Source organism: Oryctolagus cuniculus, chromosome 20, assembly GCF_964237555.1.
Source record: "Oryctolagus cuniculus chromosome 20, mOryCun1.1, whole genome shotgun sequence".
Classification (NCBI taxonomy): Eukaryota; Metazoa; Chordata; class Mammalia; order Lagomorpha; family Leporidae; genus Oryctolagus; species Oryctolagus cuniculus.
The window spans coordinates 37946730-37967741 of record NC_091451.1 but is presented as its reverse complement, the minus strand read 5'-3'; the positions used below and the strand labels follow the sequence as shown (position 1 = coordinate 37967741).

General features: G+C 61.6%; 1 protein-coding gene across 1 annotated transcript; it reads right to left on the bottom strand.

Moving 5' to 3' along the window:
• Positions 1–1058: 1058 nt before the first annotated feature.
• On the bottom strand, positions 1059–13228 carry CHGA (chromogranin A). Its single transcript, XM_051826432.2, has 8 exons — positions 13036–13228; positions 12237–12283; positions 10037–10130; positions 9135–9203; positions 6593–6688; positions 4325–4792; positions 3353–3786; positions 1059–1533 (listed from the first exon to the last, which is right to left on the bottom strand). Exons 1-8 carry the CDS (start codon positions 13079–13081, stop codon positions 1450–1452), a joined length of 1338 nt encoding a protein of 445 aa, XP_051682392.1. The 5' UTR covers positions 13082–13228; the 3' UTR covers positions 1059–1449.
• Between the last annotated feature and the right edge of the window lie 7784 nt (positions 13229–21012).

Genomic DNA, 21012 nt, shown 5'->3' with positions numbered 1-21012 from the left:
GCTGTGGGCTTCGTAAACCAGGGCTTGTCCTGGCCTTTGCTATATGCCCAGGCTTCCTAGGCACAAGGCAGCCATGTGGCAATGTTTGACAAACCGCTCCCTGCTCAGCCCTGCCATGTAGCTGGTCCCCGGGGATCCAGCGCCCTGGCCCGGCCCATCCTGCACGGTCCCCAGGCTCACGTGCTTTGCCCATCACCCCTGCCTGTGACTTCAGCGAGTCATTCACTGCTGCCTCGGTTTCCTTGTTTCCAAAACGGGAACTAAGATGTGCCCTGCTCTGGTACACGTGTGTGGACTTCAGGCACCCCCTAGTCCTGTGCAGAGTTCTTGAGTGGGAAGTCAGGACATGTGCCAGGCGCCCTGCAGCTCAGAGGCCCACAGCCAGTCTGGCACCTGCAGTCTGAGGCAGGCACTGTTGGGGGCTCTCAGGGCCTCTAGCTGGTGTCTCAGGGGATGAGGGGACACTGACCATCAGGCTGGGGGTGGTCCAGGCTCAGAAAGCTGCATGGACGGCTGGGAATCAGCAGAGGGACAGGAAGAGTGGGGTCCCTGCTGTGTTATTTCATCCTGACTCATTGAGGCACAGCAGCGCCCCCATTGCACAGATGGGGAAACTGAGGCTCAGAGGTGCACAATCACACCTAGGGAGTGGCCCAGGATGGACCCCCCCCTCCCCTCCCCAGCGTGTGGCTCAGGGGATTTTGCTGCTGCCTGCGACACTGGCATCCCATTTGAGTGAGGGTTTGTGTCCCGGCTGCTCCACTTCTGACCCAGCTCCCTGATAATGTGCCTGGGAAAGCAGCCGCAGATGGTCCACGTGCTTGGGCCCCTGCGCCCACATGGGGGACCCAGAGGGAGCTCCAGGCTCCTGGTTTGGGCCTGGCCCGGCCCTGGCCGTTGCAGCCGCTGTGGATGGAAGATTCTAACTCTGTCTTTCAAATAAATAAATCTTTAAGAGGGGGGAAAAAAAGGATGGCCGCAGGTGGACAGACCCCTTGTCCCCCGACCCAAATCCAGCACGCCCCACCCTGTCAGAGCTGAGGGGAACAGAGAAGGCGAAGAGCCCAGAACAGATTTATTCTCCTTGGATAATCTTGTGCAGAATATCTTAGTCAGGCGCTCTCCGCTCTCCCCAAAGGTCAGAAGTTCTTGCAATAGTGCCCAGTGGAGGTGATGGTGGAAGGAAACTTCTAGAAAGCTGCCCGTGTTCAGAGAAGGAATAACCGACGTTGAGAGTTGGGGAGGGGGTGCAGTGTGGAAGGATATTCCAGGGTCGAGAGTGGGAGGAAGGGAGTCTAGGGGGCGACGGGGCCTGGGCTTCGGCGGCCTGGAGGCTGGCTCCCGGCTGGAAGCAGTGTTCGGGCTGTGTGACCAGGAGCCGCAAAGGCGACAGCAGAGCCAGGACCACGGGGTGCCCCGGAGCCCTGGGCGGCCCCGCCAGCCTGCGGCTCAGCCCCGCCGCAGGGCCTGCAGCTGCTGTGCCACCTTCTCCAGCTCCGCCTCGATGGCCGACAGGCTCTCCAGCTCCTGGTCCTAGGACAGAACACCGAGGGTCACACGGATGGGCCTGGAGGGGACAGTGAGCCACGCTGGCTGGGCTGTGGTGAGCTGTGCGGCCTGGGACAGGTGGCTTTGCCTCTCTGAGCCTCGGGGACCTCACCTGTATCATGGGGACAGTGACACCACCCTGCCAGGCTGCTCTGAGGGTCATTACAAGGTGGGGGCAGGGGCTGTGACCCCACTGCTCTGCAGGCTCCTGCAGCCCCTCTTCCTGGATGGTTCTGGTCAGTTGGGGTCTCATCCAGGGCACGTGGAAGACAAAGCTTCCAGGGCCCCACAGAGCAGAGCTCAGCCTAGACCGAGGTGCAGCCAGGCCTGTGGGGTCTGTGTGGGCAGCTGTGTGGACTGGATGCCGAGTGCTGCCCACCTCCACCTGCCTGGGCTTGGGGCTTGGTCCTGACCATGGCGGGGTCTCTGGCCTCTGGCTGCCAGGGCGCTCCTGGGAGCAGGGGCGCCTCCTCCGAGCCCTGTGCTGTCTTGGACACCCACCAGGGCGTAGCCTGGAGCTCAGGGGCCTGGCAGTGGGGGTCGAATGCCTGCAGTCCCCCTGGCTTCCAGGCTGCTAGGGCCACCGGCCCCAGGCCTGTGTCTACAGCCCCACTATGGCACAGGCCACGGACAGTGGCTCCCTGGAGTTCTGACCTGGAGTAACTGGGGGCACGAGTTCTGGGATGCTGGGGTTTCTAGGAGGCCCCTGGGACTGGGCGGAGAAGACCCCGGCCCGCCCTGCCCATGTGACTCTGGGGCCCCCACTTCTCTGTCTTGTGGTCTAACATTGCCTCTGCTTGTGGAGAAGAGAACCTGGCAGGTGCCCCTGGGCACCCCGATCTCCCCAGCTTCTGTGGGTGACGACGGAGTGCTCACGGGGCCCGTGGTGTCCCGGCTCCGAAGCCAGAGTGGGGCTGCCAGCCGCTGCTTCCTGTGGCCCCTTCCGCGTCTCCAGGGCCTTGGGCAGATGCCCCTCCCCGCTGCAGCTGCTCTGAGGCGGCCCTTGGGCCCAGAGAGGGCTGGGGACTCGAAGAGCGGGCAGAGAACCTGGGGGTTCGTGGACAGGTCCTGGCCTTCTGGTTCCCATGGAGCACTGAGGCTTGAACCAGGCAGCCCCAGGGCCCCTCCTGCTCCATGGGCCAGGGAACCCAAGCCCCAGCTGCCCCACAGGCAGGGTCCCTGCGTGCCCAGGTGTGGCTCGGATTTCAGAGCTCACGGGCGTGTGATACTGAGGGGAGTGGAAAGGACTCCTCGCCCCCATTTCACACATGGGGTGAGCGATGAGGCTCAGAGAAGGGGAGTGACCTCCCCCAGGTCACACAGCAGGAGGAGGCCAGACCCAGGTCTGCTGTCCCCCCAGGCCATGCCTCCCCAGCCTGCTCACCTGCACCGGGGCCCAGCTGGGCCTGCCTCCACCCGCACCGGGGCTGCCTGGGGGCCAGGGGTGGACGTGGCCAGACCAAGGCCCCTCTGCCCAGGGCAGGCCCCCTCCCCAAGGCCTCCCAGCTCTCAGGGCCACGCGGCCCTGGACTCGGATCTCCCAGGCAGCCGAGGGCCCTCCCAGCCCCCCCCCCCCCCCCCCCGGCTCCAAGCTCTCTGCCTCCCGCTGCGCCCCGCTCACAAGCCTGCAGGCTCCGGCACCTTCAGGACAAAGCACCTGCCACACCAGCCCCTCACGGTGCCAGCCCCGTCGCCCGCCTGAGTCCCTCTGCAGTCGCGGGCTCCAGGGCACTGTGGCCCCTCCCCAGGGCAGGGGCTGCGTGGCCGGGTCGGCTGCCCCCGGCGGCGCCCGCCCGGTACCAACCTCAGGCCTGCGGTTGGCGCTGCCCTCCTCCTCCTTCTTCTCCTCCGGGTAGCCGTGGCCCCGCGGGGGCAGGCCCGCCTCCACGCTGTCCTCCTGGGCCGACGGCCGCCAGCCCCGCCGCAGCTGGGGCCCGGGCCCCCTGAAGCCGTAGGCGCGGGGCTGGAAGGAGAGCTTCATGGAGCGGTCGGGCTCGTCCCCGTGCCCGTCCCCGCCCTGCAGCCGCTTCTCGGCCGTCAGCTCCTGCGCCAGCTTCTCCATCTTGCTCCAGCGCTTGGCTCCCTCCCACTCCTTGGAGAGCGGCTCGTCCTGCTCGTCCTTCCCGTCCAGGGAAGGACCCCCGGGGGGCCCCGCCGGCTCCTCCGCCTCCTCCTGCCCCTCGGGGGGCTCAGCCCCAGTCTTCCTGGCGCCATCCTGGGCCACAGCCTCGGACCGACCTGGAGCAGGTGGTGACAAGAGCAGATGAGGGCGGCGCCCAGTCCCCTCCCTGCCACTCCCTGGGGCAGGAGAGCTCTTCCTGCAGCTCCTGCACCCTAGGAGCCCCTGGCCCGGCACGGCTCATCCAGTTGGGGGGTGGGGGCACGAGGGGAGGACCTGGCCATGCCCTTGTGTGGTGCCGGAGCCTCCCCTCATTGGAGCTCACGCTGTACCCAGACCAGGCGGCTCCCCCCATCATGCTGCCTCTGCTCCCAAAGCCCACCCACTCCCCCTCCAGCCCCTCCGCCCCTGTGGACTAGGGTGAGCCTCGTGGAATTGGAGTCAAACCTGGGATGCAAACCTAGCTTCTGACTACGAGTGAGCTGTGTGACCTTGGACAAGTCACTTAACCTCTCTGAGCTCAGATGCCCATCTGGACAGTGGAGATAATTCCTACTGGCAGGGGTGCCACGAGGACGCCGTGAGATGTGGATGAGGCCACGTCCCGCCCACCCCCTTCTCCCAGACACACGTGGCCAGGGTGAGCGACACACGTACCCTTGCCTTTCCGTTCCTCCTTGTAGCCAAGGTTGGCGTGCGGGCCACCTGCTGCTGTGGGGCCTTCCCGCGCAGGGCCGGCCTTGTCTCCAGCCTCTGCCTCCTCCTCCTCTTCCTCTTCCTCCTCCTCCTCCTCCTCCTCCTCCCCTTCCTCTTCTCTCTTCGCCTGCTGCCCTGGCTTTGCACTCGGCCCTCTGGCCCCGTCCACTGGATGCCATGTGGGGCCCCGGCTGTCCCCCTCGGCCTGCGGCCCTGGGTGTTTCTGGCCGGGGAGGCTGGGTGGGGGCTGGGTGAGGGTGGCTTCTGCCTCCCCCAGGGCTGGGCTGTTGGCGTCCGCCGTGCTGTCCTGCCCGGGCGCTGGGAAGGCCTGGGGCCCGGCTCCGTCTGCGGCTTCCCCGCTCCTCGGTGCTTCCCTCGAGTCCTCCCTCTTCGCCTCTGCGTCCCTAGAGGCCGCCTCTTCCGTCACCCCTGCAGTCGACACAGCACGTCAGGCCCCGAGGCAGGGGCGCGCTTCAGGTCCCAGTGCACACCTGGCGTCCGGCAGGCCCCGCCCAGGGCGGCCGTTAGGGCTGCCCTCCGACTGCAGGCCTGGGGGGAGCCACCGGACTGTTTCTTCCTTTTATGCTGCCTCAAAATCGGGTGGGACTTAAACCAAAACCCAACAGGCACAGCAAAACCAGGCGGCTTCAGGAACTCACGCAAGAGGACGGAAGCCTGCACTGCAGGCTGGAGAGCTGTGTGACCTTGGGCAAGTCACTTAACCTCTCATTGCACAGCCTCGTACTCGGCCAGGTGCGGCTTCCCGCAGGACTCCGTTAGAAGGTGTTCTCCAAGGCTGCCCTGAAGACGGCCTCCGAGCAGTGACGCGCCCTGCCGCTAGGCCCTGTCGCTAGGGCCGCTGCCCTTGAACACGGCTCCCGGCTGCAGCCCCGCCAGGACTCTAGGCCCACCTCACAGGAACGCAACCCAGCCTGCGTGGAGGGGAGGGGCCTGCGGCCTGCGGGCAGCGGAGCTGAGCCTCGAGCCCAAGCCTCCGGACACCAAGTTCAGGGCTGCACTAGCACACGGCTGCCTCCCCAAAAGGCAGACACACACACACACACAGACATGCACACGTATGTGCACACCGACACGCACATGCACACACAGAGACACACATGCATGCACACACAGAAACACGTATGTACACACATGTGCACGCATATGTGAACAGACATGCACAGTGCATATATATGCCCACACAGACATGCACATGGACACAGAGACTCACACGTGTGCACGTACATGTGAGCAGACATGCACATGTGTGTACATGCATACACAGAGACTGCACGTGTGCACACAGGATTGCACATGTACACACGCACATGAACACAGATGCACATGCACAGACATGCACACACACACACTTACATGGAGACACACTGACAGCTGCACACTTGCACACACAGACATGCACATGGACACCCACCTCAGACATGTGCACACGCAGATGCAGACACACATGCACACACACACGGACACTCGCAGGCGCACACACGTGTGTGCACTGCAGACGCACACACTATCTGGTGCCCCTCTGCAGCCACGCAGGCACCCACAGTCAGTCCAGACACCTGGCCCTGGAGCCGTGGGGCTGGAGTCCGCGCTGCACCCACACAGCCGCCGGGGAGGCGCACCCGAGCCGCAGCTGTGGGCTCCCCACGGGCCCAGACCGCAGCCCCCTGGGACGCTGGCTCCCAGACCCGCCCACCCCTGCCCGCCCCCGCCCGCCGGCCGGAAGAGAGCCAGCACTGCGGGGGCCAGCGGGGGGCTCCTTCCAGGTGGGGGGGGGCGGCTCCAGGGCAGGACACCGACCTAAGCCGCCGTCGCTGACCCCTAAAGCTCTGGTCTCAAGCAAGCCGGCCCGGTTTCAGAAAGCGTTTCCAACCCCACCCCCTGCAGACCGCCCAGCCACTTGGCGCAGCAGGAGGGGGGAGGGGGCCCTGCAGCCGCGGCCGCAGCCACAGCCGGCCCGGAGTTGAAGCTGCCCACCGGCCAGGCTTCAGTCGCTGCGGGGGGGTGGGCGGGGCCGATCGAGGACTTCAGAGCCCATTCACACACACCACACACCTTGGGCCTCGATTTCCCCACTTGGGACAGAAAGAACAGCACCCTTATGGGGCATGGGGGCGGGGGGCGTCTGTCCTGTAAGGGGCCCGTGGTCCTGCATGCCTGCTGTGCCCAGGGCCCCGCGTGCCGCCTCTGGCTGGACAGCCCGGCGCTGACCTGGCGGCGTGGTCTGGTGGCTCTGGGCGTCCAGAACCTGCGAGAGCTCCTCCTCGAAGCCGCTGTGCGTCTCCTGCCGCGCCCTCTCCTCGGCCCCTGGCAGGAGACACAGGAGCAAACCCGTCGGGCTCCGCCTGGCGGGCTGGGCTGCGAGTGCTGGCCTCGCTCTCCCCGTCAGTAAACCGGGCCCGTCACGTTCTGGGCCTGCCCGAGACGACTCTGCGGGGACCTGAGCTCGCGTGGGGTGGGGGTCGGCTCACCTGGCAGAGCGCAAGGCTCCATGGAGCGGAGGATCCGGGGCGGGCCTGGCTGGTGGCTCAGGCGCCCCTGCAGCCAGCGCTGCCAGCGACTGCCTGTCCCCTCCCCACTCAGGCGACCCCTTACTGCCCTTGAACTTGAGTTGGCCGTGGGGAGAAGGCCAAGGACGGCCTGTTTCTGAGCCAAGGGTTGGTGCCGGCTGCTGCGACCCAGAGACCCTCCCCCTGCATCCCCTCCCTGCTGCCGCCTCTGCCCGTCCCCCGCCTGTGCCTGGCTCCCCGTGCTGGCCCTTTGACCAGGCCACCTGTTCCACAAGGGGTGACTCTCAGGACAGCTGTGTCCCCGCTGTGGCCCTGCTGTGGCCCCACTGTGGCCCTGCTGTGGTCCCACTGTGGCCCCGCTGTGGCCCCGCTGTGGCCCTGCTGTGGCCCTGCTGTGGTCCCAGGCAGACGTGGGCTTATCTCCTAGCTCTGTAGCTGGGGCAGCGTGGGCTCTCGGAGACTTGGCAGCTGCAGGGGTGCGCACAAGCTGTGATGGGAGCCTGGCGGTGGACACGCGAGGGGTGTCCACTCAGAAAGTTTGTGGAAAATGGAATTAAAAGATACTATGTTTACTGGCAAAGCAAGTTTGAAATGCATGCATAGTGTGTTTATAATATGCATTTCCATGAACTTTTTTGAAGATCTCTTAAATAGCCAGTAGACTTTTAACAGAAAATAATACTATGGAGCCGGCGTTGTGGTGCAGCAGGTAAAGCCGCTGACTGCAACACCGGCATCTCATATGGGCACGGGTTCAAGTCCCGGCTGCTCCAATTCTGATCCACCTGGGAAAAGCAGTGGAAGGTGGCCCAAGTATGTGGGCCCCTGAACCCACGTGAGAGACCCGGATGAAGCCCCTAGCTCCTGGCTTTGACCAGGCCCAACCCTGGCTGTTGCAGCCATCTGGGGACTGAAAGAGCCGATAAGAGTCTCTCGCTCTGTGTGTGTGTATCTGTGTGTGTGTCTGTGTCTGTCATCCCCCTGTTTCTCTAACTTTCAAATAAAATCTTTAAAGTAAAAAGTTATAAGTAAAAAAGAAAAGAACACCACGTATGTGTGTTGGATACATAGATTTCCCCTATGATAGTCCAGGTTGACTGAATTATTTCAAGGTGACAAGTGTTTCGATATCTAATTAACATTATATTATAATCAAATGTTTAATATCTGCTTAAACAACTCAAACCCAGGACGGACGATGATGCAATGGACCACGGCCCTGGCTCGGCCCAGCACCTGCCACGAGCCAGGCACTCACTTTCCTCCCAGCGACCCCACGAGCTGAGTGCTGGCCGCCCAGGCCGATGGCAAGGCCGAGCGGTGGGAACCGGGGTCGGCCACAGGGGTCCCGTCCACTGGCGGTATTTGCACCTGCCCCTCCCCCCACCTATCTCCTTTCTCCCGTGGCCCAGTCTCCCCCTAAGGCCTCAGAGAGCGGGGGTGTTCCCGGGGCTGGAGCAGCCTTCATGCTGCCCACTCCACCCAAGGCACACCCAGCCCTGATGGGCCCCGCGATGTTTGGAAACAGGTGCCAGGTTCCTGCCCCTGAATGAGCAGTCACGTCCCCGGGGCATCAGCCTGGGCACAGGCAGGGCCAGACCTCACATTTCCCAACCTGCCGTGCTTTCCATCCAACCTGGGAGGAGCTAGGGTCTGGGCAACACGGCTGACTCTGGGAGCAGCCTGAGAGCCCCCATCCCAGCGTTCCTCCCAGGCTCTGCTTGATTGCCCTCAGTGATGGGGAGCTCACTACCTCACAAAGCCCCTCCCTTCCCCCAGAACAGCGGGGACTTTCGTAACCTCTTGGCAAAAGACGCAGCTTGCTCTAAATCACACTGAGAGTCTGGTCTGTGTTGAGGGCAGACGAGACCCCGCCTCCCCCACTTCCCTCTCTGAGCATGAGCTCTCAGGGCCAAGGGCCACTCCCCCTCTCCCTGCAACCAATCCTCCTCCCAGTTTCCAGGGTAAAGGAGCCTTCCCAGACAGGGCTGCAGCCCCGCAGCCCCGGGGCACAGCACTGCTGCACGGGCTCTCGGCACGTCCCTGCTCCCTGTGTGACCCTGGACAAGTCACTCGGCCTCTCTGGGCCTTGATCTCTGTCATGACATCAAGAACAGAGGGAGCCAGGTGGCACGGGGCGGGGGCTCACCTTTCTGCTCTGAGATTGAAAGGAAACACCTGCCACCCTCATCACCCGCCCCGCAGATCCTGGATTCAGCCAGAAGAAGTGCGGTGGAAAATACCTTGGAGAGCAAGGTCTCGGAGCTCCTTCAACAGGTTCTGATGCCGCAGGATGGACAGGATCCGTTCATCTGTAACGAGGGGCGGCGTCACGGCGCTGGGGGCGGGGCCCCCGAGGGAGGCAGAGCAGAACCAGCAGGGTTTGCCCCAAGCACGCGGAGTTTATTTTAGAAATGCAACACTGGCGTGGCAGCAGCCCGACGGGTTGCAGGTACCTCTTTGGAATTTACCTCCTTTCCAAGGCACCAATCAGCTTCCTGCTGTGTCAGAGAGGCGGGCCCCTGTGCCCACAGCGGACAGCACAGGGCCACCGGGCAGCCCCTGGGGACCAGCAAGGGTCTCTCCAAACTCACTCCCCCTCCCCGCGCCTTGCTCGTGCCAGCCCCTCCCCTGCAGTCACCTCTCTTCACTTTCCTACTGGTTTTCATTCCCAACGGGTCCTTTTATATTAAAAAGCCCAACCCAGATGCTCCAGGCTGCATTGGCGGTCTAGCTGGGAAGACTGTGTCTTTCCCATACCCACCACGCCATTCCTCTGTTCAGCACAAAGCCACAGGTGCCAGAGGCTGTTTTAGACACTGGGAACAAAGCTCACTAAACCCGCATCCCAGGGGCTCGCAGTCTGGCGGCTTTGCTGTTCCGCTCCCGCTCATTCTAGCCAGAATTCCAGCTCCATCTGCTCGTGTGTGTCCCCTCCCTACACCACCTGCCCCAGAAACACAGGAGCTGGGACCCCGTCCCCCCCCCCCCCCAGTGCCCCTTAGAGCCCGGCACAGTGCCCAGCCAAGGCAGACCCCGGCAGCGACTGTGAGTTCAACCATTATCCCATTAGAAGTCCCACACCCAGCCCCCAGTCCCCCAGGCCAGCAGGCACAGCCCCCCGCCCCCAGCCGCCCGCACGGACCTCCGCGGAGCGTCTCGAAGCACTCCTGGCTGACAGGCGTCGGGCTGGGCTTGGAAAGGGTGTCAGAGATGACCTCGACGATGCACTTCATGACCTGGGAAGAGAGATGGGGGCGCGGGCTGGGGCTGCGTTGATGCGGGCTCAGCCCTTAGCGGCTCTGGAGCAGCCTGCTAATGAGGCCAGGGGCACAGCTCTGCTTCCCTAGCCAGACAGAACTGCCAGTGCCCGTAACTCCAGTCACGTGACAACAGCAGGTGCCTCTGTCAGGCAGAGCCGGGGGAGGGAGAGGCAGGCGTGGGGACCTGGCACCTGGTTCATTTTCATCCCAAGTGTTGCTTCTCTGAGGATGTGGAAGCCACTTCGGGGCCTTAGAAGGATATCTTACCAACCTGCGGTGATCCCGCTCGTGCCCAAAGGTCAGCTCCTCCAGGAAGTCCTTCTGGACTGCCCAGAGGAGAATGAAGGCTTTCCCAGGCTCTACCATGTCTAGAAACAGGGCCTGGGTCACTGTCCCCCAGCACCCACGGTGCTGTCATACGGAGAGAGAGGCTCCTAGACTGGCTCCATATTCACAGATGGGATGAATCTGCTGGCTGTATGTGGGCACACATTGGCCCCATCTGCTGCCCATCCCAGGCCAACAGCAGCCGTATCTCTGAAGGGTTTATCTAGCGCCCAGCAAGGGGCTACCAATAATTAGGTCCCTGAGAAATGGATCCTGTCTGAAGATGGTGACTGTAGAGTGGACTCCTAGCTGTGTGATCTTGGGCAGGTGGCTTAACTTCTCTGTTCCCTCAATTGTAGCACAGAAGCGAGAAGACCTGCCCAGCCACCCTCCCAGGGCAATGAGGCACCAGTGGGCAAATACTTGGTAGTAAGCAGTGCCACACACACATGCAGAGAACAACACACATCCCCAGACCTGCTCCGCCAGCCTAGAGCTGGGAGGAGGAGAGGAGGTGTCAGACGGGCACCAGTCAACACAGGCGGAAGTGTGGGGGGTGGGGGTGGTGTCGATGAGATGCCAAGGCAACTGAGCCAAGGCTCCAGGCTGGCAAACCGGCCAGTGCTCCGCAGTGCACGCAGCCCTAACCCCAGGCGGGACACCCAGGTCTTAAAGCAGCTGCTCTGTGCCTCTGCCCCTCACTGTGAGCACAACACAGAGACCTGAGTGTCCCACCTAAGGGGTCCCCTGCAGCCTGTACCCTGTGTCTCCCTGCAGCCCCAGAGCTTGCACTGAGCCTATAAATAACCCCTGGTCCAAGAGGGCGGGTCTGGAAGGCAGGAACGGGGCGCAGGTTCCAAGAGGGATGGGGACCTCAAGCAGGGATGCTCCAGGATGAACAGGACCCGCGTCCCGAGGACCTGCTACATCCCGGGCACTTCACATACAGGTTGCTGCTTGTCACTCTTCCCCTCGAGAGAAAAGAGGAGAGGGAGGCACCCAGGGAGGTTAGGGAATTTTCCCAAGGTTGCACAGCCTGAAAGAAGGAGGGGGTAGAGGTTTGCATTCTGACCCACCTGCAACTAAAAAATCAAAAATGGAATTGGAGCTGAAATATCTTTGATGTTTTGGGTTTTGACTGTGGCCTCTTAGCAGCCCCAGGAGAACTGGAGGAGAAATTCCTCCGACCCTAAAAGGTAAACATGGACACCAGAGCGTGGACAAACAGCCCCTGCTCAGATACAGGTGAATTCCAAGTGCGCATCCCACCCCGGCCCCTGCCTAGGTGACCTCCCCATGGGCCCCCGCTGGCCAGGATCCTGTCCAAGGAGGATGTTCCCCAGGTGGCCCCCTGGGAGAGCCAGGGCTCAAGTGTCTGCGCGGTGCGGGGTGCTGCTGGCAGAGTGTGCAGGTGCAGGCCAATCTCACCGGCGTACAGACCACACAGAGGCTGCCCCCACAGCCAGGGTGGGCCCCCTGGATTCCAGCGTTCGAGATGGCAGGCTTGGCATCTCACTGGGCCCAGCAGAGCCAGGCTGCACACACAGCTCGGAGGGAGCCGGGGGAAGTCCCCGCAGCGGGACAGAAGGCAAAGCACGCGATCTTTGATGTCTTCTTTTGACGCTGTCCCCAGGCTCAGCAGCCGCAGTGCTGGCTCTTGGCTTTATGCCAAACTCACTCCTGCAGCTGCCTGAGAACCGGCTGTGGGGTGTCCACTGGGGGCTCCCCCCCACCCAGGGGCATCCCTGGTCTTACCTCAGTGTCCCCCTTATTCATAGGGCTGTTCACGGGGAGGGCAGTGGCTGCAAAGAAAAAAACAGTGCCAGGCTCACTCCTCTGTGCCCAGCGGAGCCGGTGGGTCCTAACTGGGGCCATCAGGGCCCATTCACCTAATGCCCCCCCAAAACCACCTCACCCCCATGAGAGTTCGGGGCTGATTTTGTTTCCCTACCCTGCCTGCTGCCTCCAGGGGGTGGTCCCCAGAGGGGGCGCTGGGAGCCTTAACGCTTCCCCAGGGGAAGGCGCCTGCCCTGGAGGGAGCAGGAGCTAAGGGCAAGTGCTAGGGAAACCAGGCCAGGGGCTGCAGGGGCACTGGGGTGGGGGACAGACGCGGGGAGAGGGGACGATCCCTGGGGGGGGGGGGGCTTGTGACAGACGACTCAAGAGGCAGAGGAGTCAAGGGCAGCAGAGTGGGAGGGTGGAAGTGGGAGAGAGGGAGAGGGGGAGCGACAAGCAGTCCTCCCACCTCCCCGCAATGACCTTGGCCGGCCTCGGCGAGGCGCAGACGCTGGCCCTGAGACCACCAAGGCCCGGCAAGGGCAGGGGGCGCAAGGGGGCCCTGTCCGGCGGGGTGGGAGTCCGGCCCGGGTATTCCGCGGAGCCGGGCGCAGCCGCACCGCGGGTCGCTGCCGGCGGGCGCTGTCCGTGGTGCTGAAAGGCGCCGCGCCCGAGGGGAGGTCGGAGGGGCGCGCGGCGCTTAGCCAGCGCCTGGGTGCCGAGGCCGGAGCGGCCAGGGGCGCAGGGACCTCTCCTCCGACCCTTCGCACTCGCTCACCTTGCCAGGCGCAGAGCAGAAGCGCCAGGACGGCGGCGGACTGCATGGCGAGCCCGGGGCGCCGAGCGGCTGGCAGCGAGGGGCGCAAGGCGTCTGTCGGTCTGTCAGTCCGTCTGTCGGAGCGCGCACAGCCTCCCGGGGCCCGCGCCCAGCACTGCAGCAGCGGTAGCGGCGGCAGCTGCACCCGGGCACCCCTTATATACCCCCGACCCCGGAAATGACGTCAGCGGGGCCGCCCCTGCCCCTGTCCCCACCCCCGGGGTCCGGTCCCGTTTCTCTCCACGTTTAGCCCCACCTCTAGCCCCTGCCGGCCTCGGTCGTTCGCAGCAGGTGGGTCTGCCCGGCGGAACGGGTACGCGGCTTTCAGGAGGCAGCACGCGGGGCTCCGCTGATCCTCTGCCCCTCGACGGTTCCACCGATGGGCTGTGTGCCCCCGGGCAAGTCACCCCCAGGCTCTGGGCCCTGAGTTCCTCCGCAGTGCTGTGCGCGAGGGTCCGGCCCGCCGTAGCGCGTCCCGCTTTGCTCTGGAGCTGCCCTCTGGCTGGGGCACGTTCCCCCTTCCCCCACCCGGCTTCGCAGGCTCCAGGGGAAGCCCGGCTCCTGGTAGCACCCCCAGGCCCTGCAGAGGCCCCTGGAACCCTGTCTGAGCAGGGCCTCTCTCCCAGATCATCACCCGTCGCGATGCCTTCACTGTTTGTCATTGGGTGTGTGCTTATTTATTGGAATTATAGTTATTGCTTCCAGTGCTCAGCACCACACACTCCGGCACAATTGAATGTATTGATTGAAAGTCCAGCTCACAGGTGAGTGAGTCTGAGAGGTCACTTCTACCAGGAAGCCCAGGCCCTTGCGGACACTCATATGGGAGGGGGAGAGTGGGGGCTGTTCAGAAATCATGGCCCAATAGGGGTCCCTGTGGCATCTGCTCCTTAGTCCTGGCTCACCCCTTAGGGTCACCTCGGCTAGAATTTATCCTGTTTCTGAGAGCGGCCCTCCCCACGCCTTGAGTGTTCCCCAAACCTGCAGGTGCTGTGGGAAGGCTCGTCTCCTTGTCAGATGGTTTCCCTTTGTCTGGGAGCCCTCCGTGCTCCAGCCACCAGCTCTCACCTTTTGCCACTTGACCTCAGTGTCACCGAGAACCTGCTATCCGGGGGACCCTTTGGCATCAGCTGCCACTGTCCAGAGCCCCTCCCAATTCATGCCCTACCTGTGTCATTCCTGTCCCGAAATGTGAGACTGAGATGGCTCCATTCATGCATTTACTCATTCATTCAACAACCGTGTGTTGAACACCTACTGTGTGCTTAGAACTCCATGGGACTGCACGCAGGTGTTCTAGGTGCTGAGGATGCTGCCATGGCCAGGAAAGACAGAGGCCAGGTGCTGAGGGAACTTCCGTCCCAGAGGGTGAAGGCAGGCAATGCGTAACAAAGAAGTGTGTGTGTCGGGTGTTGACAAGGGCTGTGGACAGAATAAAGAAGGGACAGGGACAGACACAGGGTTGTATTTAAGCAGGGTGGCTCTGGGGAGACCCCTCCAAGAAGTGAGGTGTTGATGAGGGAGTTGAAGTTGATGAGGGAGTGGCCAGTGTGTGTTTAGGGACAAGAGCTCCATGCAGAGAGGGCAGCAGGTGCACATGCTGAGAGGGAGAAAAGCTGGAAGTCAAATGAGAGCCAGGAGGCAGAGTGAAGAGGACACAGAGCATGCGGTGGAATCGTAACAGGTGTTTCATCTCAGAGGCGTGGAAAGTACAGGAGAGCCGCACACCAGCTTCAGGCATTTGTCCTTTGTTGGGACAGTGCCGCTCTGAGCCGAGCACTGAATGAGGAGGGGCCCCCATCGGGTCCTAACGACTGGTGTGGGGGGTGGGGGGGTCATTGTGAGTATGTGCAGGTCTGTGGCTCGCACAGCTGTTGACTTATGTCATGAACACGGCTGTCCACTACAGTATAATGCGTGTTTAACTTACAGATAGGTCTCCTCACTGTTTTGTTTTTGCTGCTATAAAGAATAGACTTGTACCCAAACCAAGTGCGTTTCTAAGTGGATGAGAGTAGTGCAAGACTGGCAGCCAAAATCCCGCCCCTGACTCCGCCCATGAGCTGGGGTTGGGGTGGGGGAGTGGGGAGAGCGCAGATTTGCACAGTGAGTATTACACCAGGATGCCTTTATTTTTTAATTTAAGATTATTTGAAAGACAAAGATAGAGAGAGGGGTGGGGAGAGAGAGAGATCTTTCATCTGCTGGTTCACTTCCCAAAGGGCCACATGGCCAGGGCAGGCCCAGGCCAAAGCCAGGAGTCTAGAACTCCATCCACAAACTCCATCCACACTTCTCATGTGGATGGCTGGATCACCACGTAGTAAATTCAGAGAGAAATAGAGTGTAGGTTTCCAGGGCCTCGGGAGGGAGAGGTGGGAGCTGCACACAGAATGTGGGAGGATGAAAAGGCTCTGGAGACGCATGGGGTTCTCTGAACTGTGCATCTAAAGATGATTAAAATGCTAAGTTTTATGTTGTGCGTATCTTGTTGTGATAACAACAAAAATCACTGTGTCTGTGTACTACCTTGTAGGGATGTTAATGGCTAGAGGGAGCTGCCTCCTGGCCCAGAGGGTGACAAGCAGGGGACAGAACTGGGGACACACTCAAGCACTAGCCTAGTGGTCTCCTGGCCTCCAGAGGTGGCCGTCATAGAATGTGCAGCTGCCTGGCATGCTGACAGAGAGGAGCCCCGGGGGGCAGACCCGTGCATCCAGTGGGAAGCTGCAGGCTCAGGACTGTGCCCCACAAGCCAGACCCACATCCAGCAGGTGTAGCCAGAGCCCAACCCGGGACTCTGGGTCCTTTTAGGGCTCTGACCGACCTCCCATGGCCAGGATCTGCCCTTCTGTACCCAAAGGCTTTTCACAGAAAAAACCCAGCTTCTTCTCCCCCAGGAGGGGCAGTGCCTCTCTGGGCCGCTCCGCAGCAGTTCCCTGGGAGGTTAAGCGCTGTCTCCTGCAGCGGTGTCTGTGTGATGGCGCTCACTTGCTGATGGCGCGCACTATATTGATAGTGCACGCTGTGTTGACGGCACACTTTATTAACAGTGCAAGCTGTTGCTAGCACACACGTGATTGGCTTTCTCTCCCTTCCCCGCCTCTCCACCCTCCATCCTGGTCTTCCTTCTCCACTCTACCAAGACTTCTTAAGGAATCACATGCACACAAATCCTTCTTTAAAATGATTTTACATTGTAATTGAATGGCAGAGAGAGAGAGAGAGACTCAGAAACAGAGACATAGGGACAGAAACCTTCTATCTGCTGAAGCCGGGAGCGCAGAGCTCAGCCCAGGTCTCCCACATGGGCGGCAGATACCCAGGGACTTGGGCCATGACTAGCTGCCGCCCAGGTGCACCTTAGCAGGAAGCTGGAAGCAGAACTGGAGCTGGGACGCGGATGCAGGAGCTCTGATATGGGTGTCCCAAGCAGCGTCACAACAGCTAAGCCACAACTGACCCCTCACTCAAGTCCTTAGCTCAGAGACACTGACCAAGGCCGTTTCTGGTCTGATGCTCCCCATCCCTCCAATGGTGCTTGGTCCTGCGGCCACCCGGAGCTTGGTGCCCCTCACACCTTGCCTTTCCTCCTGTCCTAACAGATTGCCCCTCTCCCCCTGGCTCCAGGCTTGCCTGTTTATTGGCATTGGTTTGGAAGGTGGTTCTTCAGACACCTGTCCAGCTAAGGAAGTATCTTGTCAATGCTAAGCCACTGCGAAGCCTCTGGTGGAAGCTGAGGCTCAAATGCTCCGGACAAAGTGACAGCCAGTGCCCCGGCCCCAGGCAGGGATACCTGGCAGGCTGATGGTGGAGCAGAAAAGCCAAGGTGGCTGGCAGACAGAGAGCGAGGCAGGAGCAGCAGGAGGTGGACCGGCACTGGGCCAAACTGCACAGGGCCTTGTGGGCCTCGGGGAGCCACGGGGAGGAGACGGGCAGCAGAAGGTGCGAGGTGTTGGGGTGTGGGGGTGTTGGGGTATGGCAGTGTTGAGATGTGCTCAGCAGTTCTAGCTTCTCTCTCCATCTCCGGGGGCCTGGGCCAAAAGTCAGGGCGAGGGAGACAGTCACTGCCACCACCTGCCCCTGGTCTTAGGTAACAACAGCCCCCAGGGTGACTGGCTGTTCCCCGGCTGAAGCTGTGGCCGCCCCCAGGCAGGCAGCCCCTGTAGTACCCCAGGGAAAGTGGCAGCTGCTTATCTGACTGTGGGGCCCAGGGCCTGGGACGGCAGCATCAACACATCCTCGGCCCCGCTTACAAAATCATATTTTCCAGACACGCAGCTCCTCCCAGCCCCTTATCAGGTGTCCAGGTGGAAAAGCCTGGTTGCCTGGCAATGGGGCTTTATCGGCGAGGTCTGCACAGAGACCGGTAGGAGGCGATTGCGTTAGATCCTCTCCCATCTGGCTGCACAAACATCCCCGGGGGCCTTCAATTAAGGTTTGGCTGTTCTGCTCCTTCGGCAGATGTTTGCTTTAATCTAATAAAGCTGTTTACAGGTCTCCTCGATGGGTGACAAGGGCTCCGGTGGGCCCCAGCCCAGCCGTGACAGGAGAGGTGTGGGCGGGCACCCTCTGCACCAAGCCCTGGGCCCGAGGCTCCCTCACTCAGGACCAAGCACAGCACGTGGGCGAGAAGGACCCAAGAGCAACTCTCCCTAACTCCGCTCCTCTCCCCCCTTCCCCGAGCAATCTTCCCACGGGGTCCATAGCAGTGCCGCCCTCCTAAGCACGTTGTCTTCTGGGTGGGAAACGTCTAACCCCTGGGGGAGATCGTCTGGGAGCTGGGTGTGCAGGGCCTCCATGGAGAGGGTACTTAGCAGCCTGCAGACTCTGAAGTCAAGTGTAGTAGACCAGGACTTCAGCAGCTGCAGGGCTGGGGCAGAGGTGAGGGTGAGGGTGGGGAGAGTCGGGGGCACTGGTCTGACGCATGGACAAGACATTGTGGTGGGGACGGAGGGGCCGGTAGCCAGATCTCCAAGAGAGAGCACTCCTGGCTGGGAGCCCCAGCCCTGTGCACCCCGTGCCTTTCAAGGCCTCCCAGAGAGGAGTCTTCAGGGATTCAGGGCACTCCTGGTCCCCAGAGCCATCTGCTGGCAGCCACGTCTTCTGGTGGTGTCAAGAGCTCCACTTTGGGGCCAGGGACACCTGGGTGGAAAGCCTGACTCCGCCTGGTACTCGCTGTGTGGCCTTGCAAAAGCCATTTAACTTTTCTGAGCTTTGGGGTTCCTATTCCACAATTCCTTGTGTGATTTCTGTGGATGTAATGGAGAGATTTGGCACTCAGTAACATTTAGTGCCCAACCACGTCAGGGCCAGCTCAGGGGCCCTGATGACAGGAGGGGGGCCCTGCCTGCTGCCTGGCCCTCAAGGGTGCTCAGCATCTCTGATCGCCCCCAACTCCAGGCCCCCACGTGGCTGTCACAACCCTTCGCTTCCCTTCCTCCCCCAGGCTCTGTCCTCTGGCGGAGCTCCTGGTTCACGTGGTTTTGCTTTGCAGCCGACAGACTGAATAAATGAGCCGTGCCCTGCAAGCCGCAGCATCAACCGGGCAGCTCAACTTCTGGAAGGGCCTCAGTCTTCTTATCTGTCAAATGGGGCCGTTGCTCTCGTGCGGGCTGGTGGTGCTATCGTGTGCCAGCCTTTCACACAGCTGCACAGTCCGTGTCAGCTCTGCCCTGTTGCCCTGGTCACTTTGGGACGTGATTTTCCTGCAGGGGACCAAGTATCTCTGATGTTCAGGGAGACCGAGTTCCCCACAGCTGTGTCTGATGTTCTGTGAAGGAGAGTCCTGGGAAGGAGATGTTGGGGGCTCCCGGGGCTGAGGGGTGCTGACTCTGCTCGCCGCCGAGGCTCAGAAGTGAGCTGATGCCCCAGCCCTCGGGCCTGCTGCTCCCCAGCCAGCCCAGCTAGGGGCTGGGGCACAGACAGGGAAGTCTTTGAGGGGTCTTTCTGGCATGGAGGGGGTGCAGAGGGAGCTTCCGGATGGCTGGGGTCTGCCAGGCAGCACTGGGCGTGCCTTGCCTCCTGCCAGATGAACTTTCAGAGCCAGGCAGTGGACCGGCCTTTCCCCAAGGGGCAGGCTGTCCCCTCACCCCTTCCCCGGCCCCCCACTAAGAGGCTGAGCTGTCTCCTTACCCTGCAGTGGGCCGCCGGAGACTCCACGACCACACAGCCTCCGTCACTGACCTCAGTCACTGACCTCCCTCCTTACCTGGATCTAGGGAAGTCCAGGCCCCCACCCGGTGCCTCAGCCTCGCCCACCTGCCCCCAGGACTTCTCTTCCTTCTGCATTGGAATTCCCTCCCTGGGGTCCAAGCTCAGCTCCGCCCCCGCCCCCTACCCCAACAGGGAGGGCCACACGGGAGGCACAGCCAGTCGTCTGCTCACAGGCGGGGAGGTTGTGCAAGCCGGGGGACAGGCGCCCAGCACGAGGGGGTGAGGAGGCTCCACTCGGGGACAAAGAGCTCGGAAAAGGGCAGGAGGGCCTGCCACACTCCTCCCTTCCGGGGACACTGGGGAGCTGGCCCTGCAGCATGATCGTCTCATGTTTGCTTTGGCTTTCTTGTATGATTCCACTCCCCTGTCTTCTACCAAGAACTCTGCCTCAGCCACAGCAGCCTGGTGATGGCCCCGATGCCCTGACCCCTCCCCTTGGCACGTCTGCCCCTGACTCCTCCCCTTGACATGTCTGCACCTGACCCCTCCCCTTGGCATGTCTGCCCCTGACCCCTCCCCTTGACATGTCTGCCCCTGATGCCTCCCCTTGACATGTCTGCACCTGACTCCTCCCCTTGACATGTCTGCACCTGACTCCTCCCCTTGACATGTCTGCCCCTGACCCCTCCCCTTGGCATGTCTGCCCCTGACCCCTCCGCTTGGCATGTCTGCACCTGACCCCTCCCCTTGGCATGTCTGCCCCTGAGGCCTCCCCTTGACATGTCTGCACCTGACTCCTCCCCTTGACATGTCTGCTCCTGACCCCTCCCCTTGGCATGTCTGCCCCTGAGGCCTCCCCTTGGCATGTCTGTACCAGGCACAGGGCCCCCTGCCAAAAGTGCTCTCCTCTCTTGCTCATTCACCCCCCAAACTTTAAGACTCAGCTTAGGTTCCCCCAGTGCCTTCCAGCCCAGGAAATCTCTTAGTCCCCTCCGCCACCCATACCCCACGATCTGCTGAAGTCACTTAGCTCTTACCGTTGCCAACGCTGCACGACTCTCGCCAGAGGCTGTTTCCCCCTTGTCTTGGTGACTGGTGTTCCCCTCTCTCACCTGCTCCACTGGGGTTCAAGCCCTTTGACAAGGACATTGCTTCAAACCACCCCTGCCCTTCATAGGAACATGACTAACTGGAGGCGGGGATGGAGGTCCTTTCTGGACCCCTTCTCTGTGTGTGTCACCCTGAGAACTGTACTCACCCTGGCTCTTCATGTAAAGACAGATGGTTCCATTGATGCGCCATGGTTTGCAGCCAGGTGGGTGGCTCAAGAGGCACAGGTGTTACTGAGTCAAGTGTTGGGCGTGGGCTTCTCTCCATGGTCCTGAACCATCACCCTCTGCCCTGATCCAGCTGATAATTTGTTTTCCTTAAATTTTGATTTGGTATAATCTACTTCTTTTTTTATTTTTATTTATTTATTTGATGGATAAAGTTAGACAGTGAGAGAGAGAGAGAGAGAGAGAAAGAGAGAGAGAGAGAGAAAGGTTTCCCCTCCGTTAGTTCACCCCCAAAATGGGCGCTACGGCCGGCGCTGTGCCAATCTGAAGCCAGGAGCCAGGTGCTTCTTCCTGGTCTCCCATGTGGGTGCAGGGCCCAAGCACTTGGGCCATCCTCCACTGCCCTTCCAGGCCACAGCAGAGAGCTGGACTGGAAGAGGATCAAATGGGACTAGAACCCGGCGCCCATATGGGATGCCGGTGCCACAGGCAGAAGATTAACCAA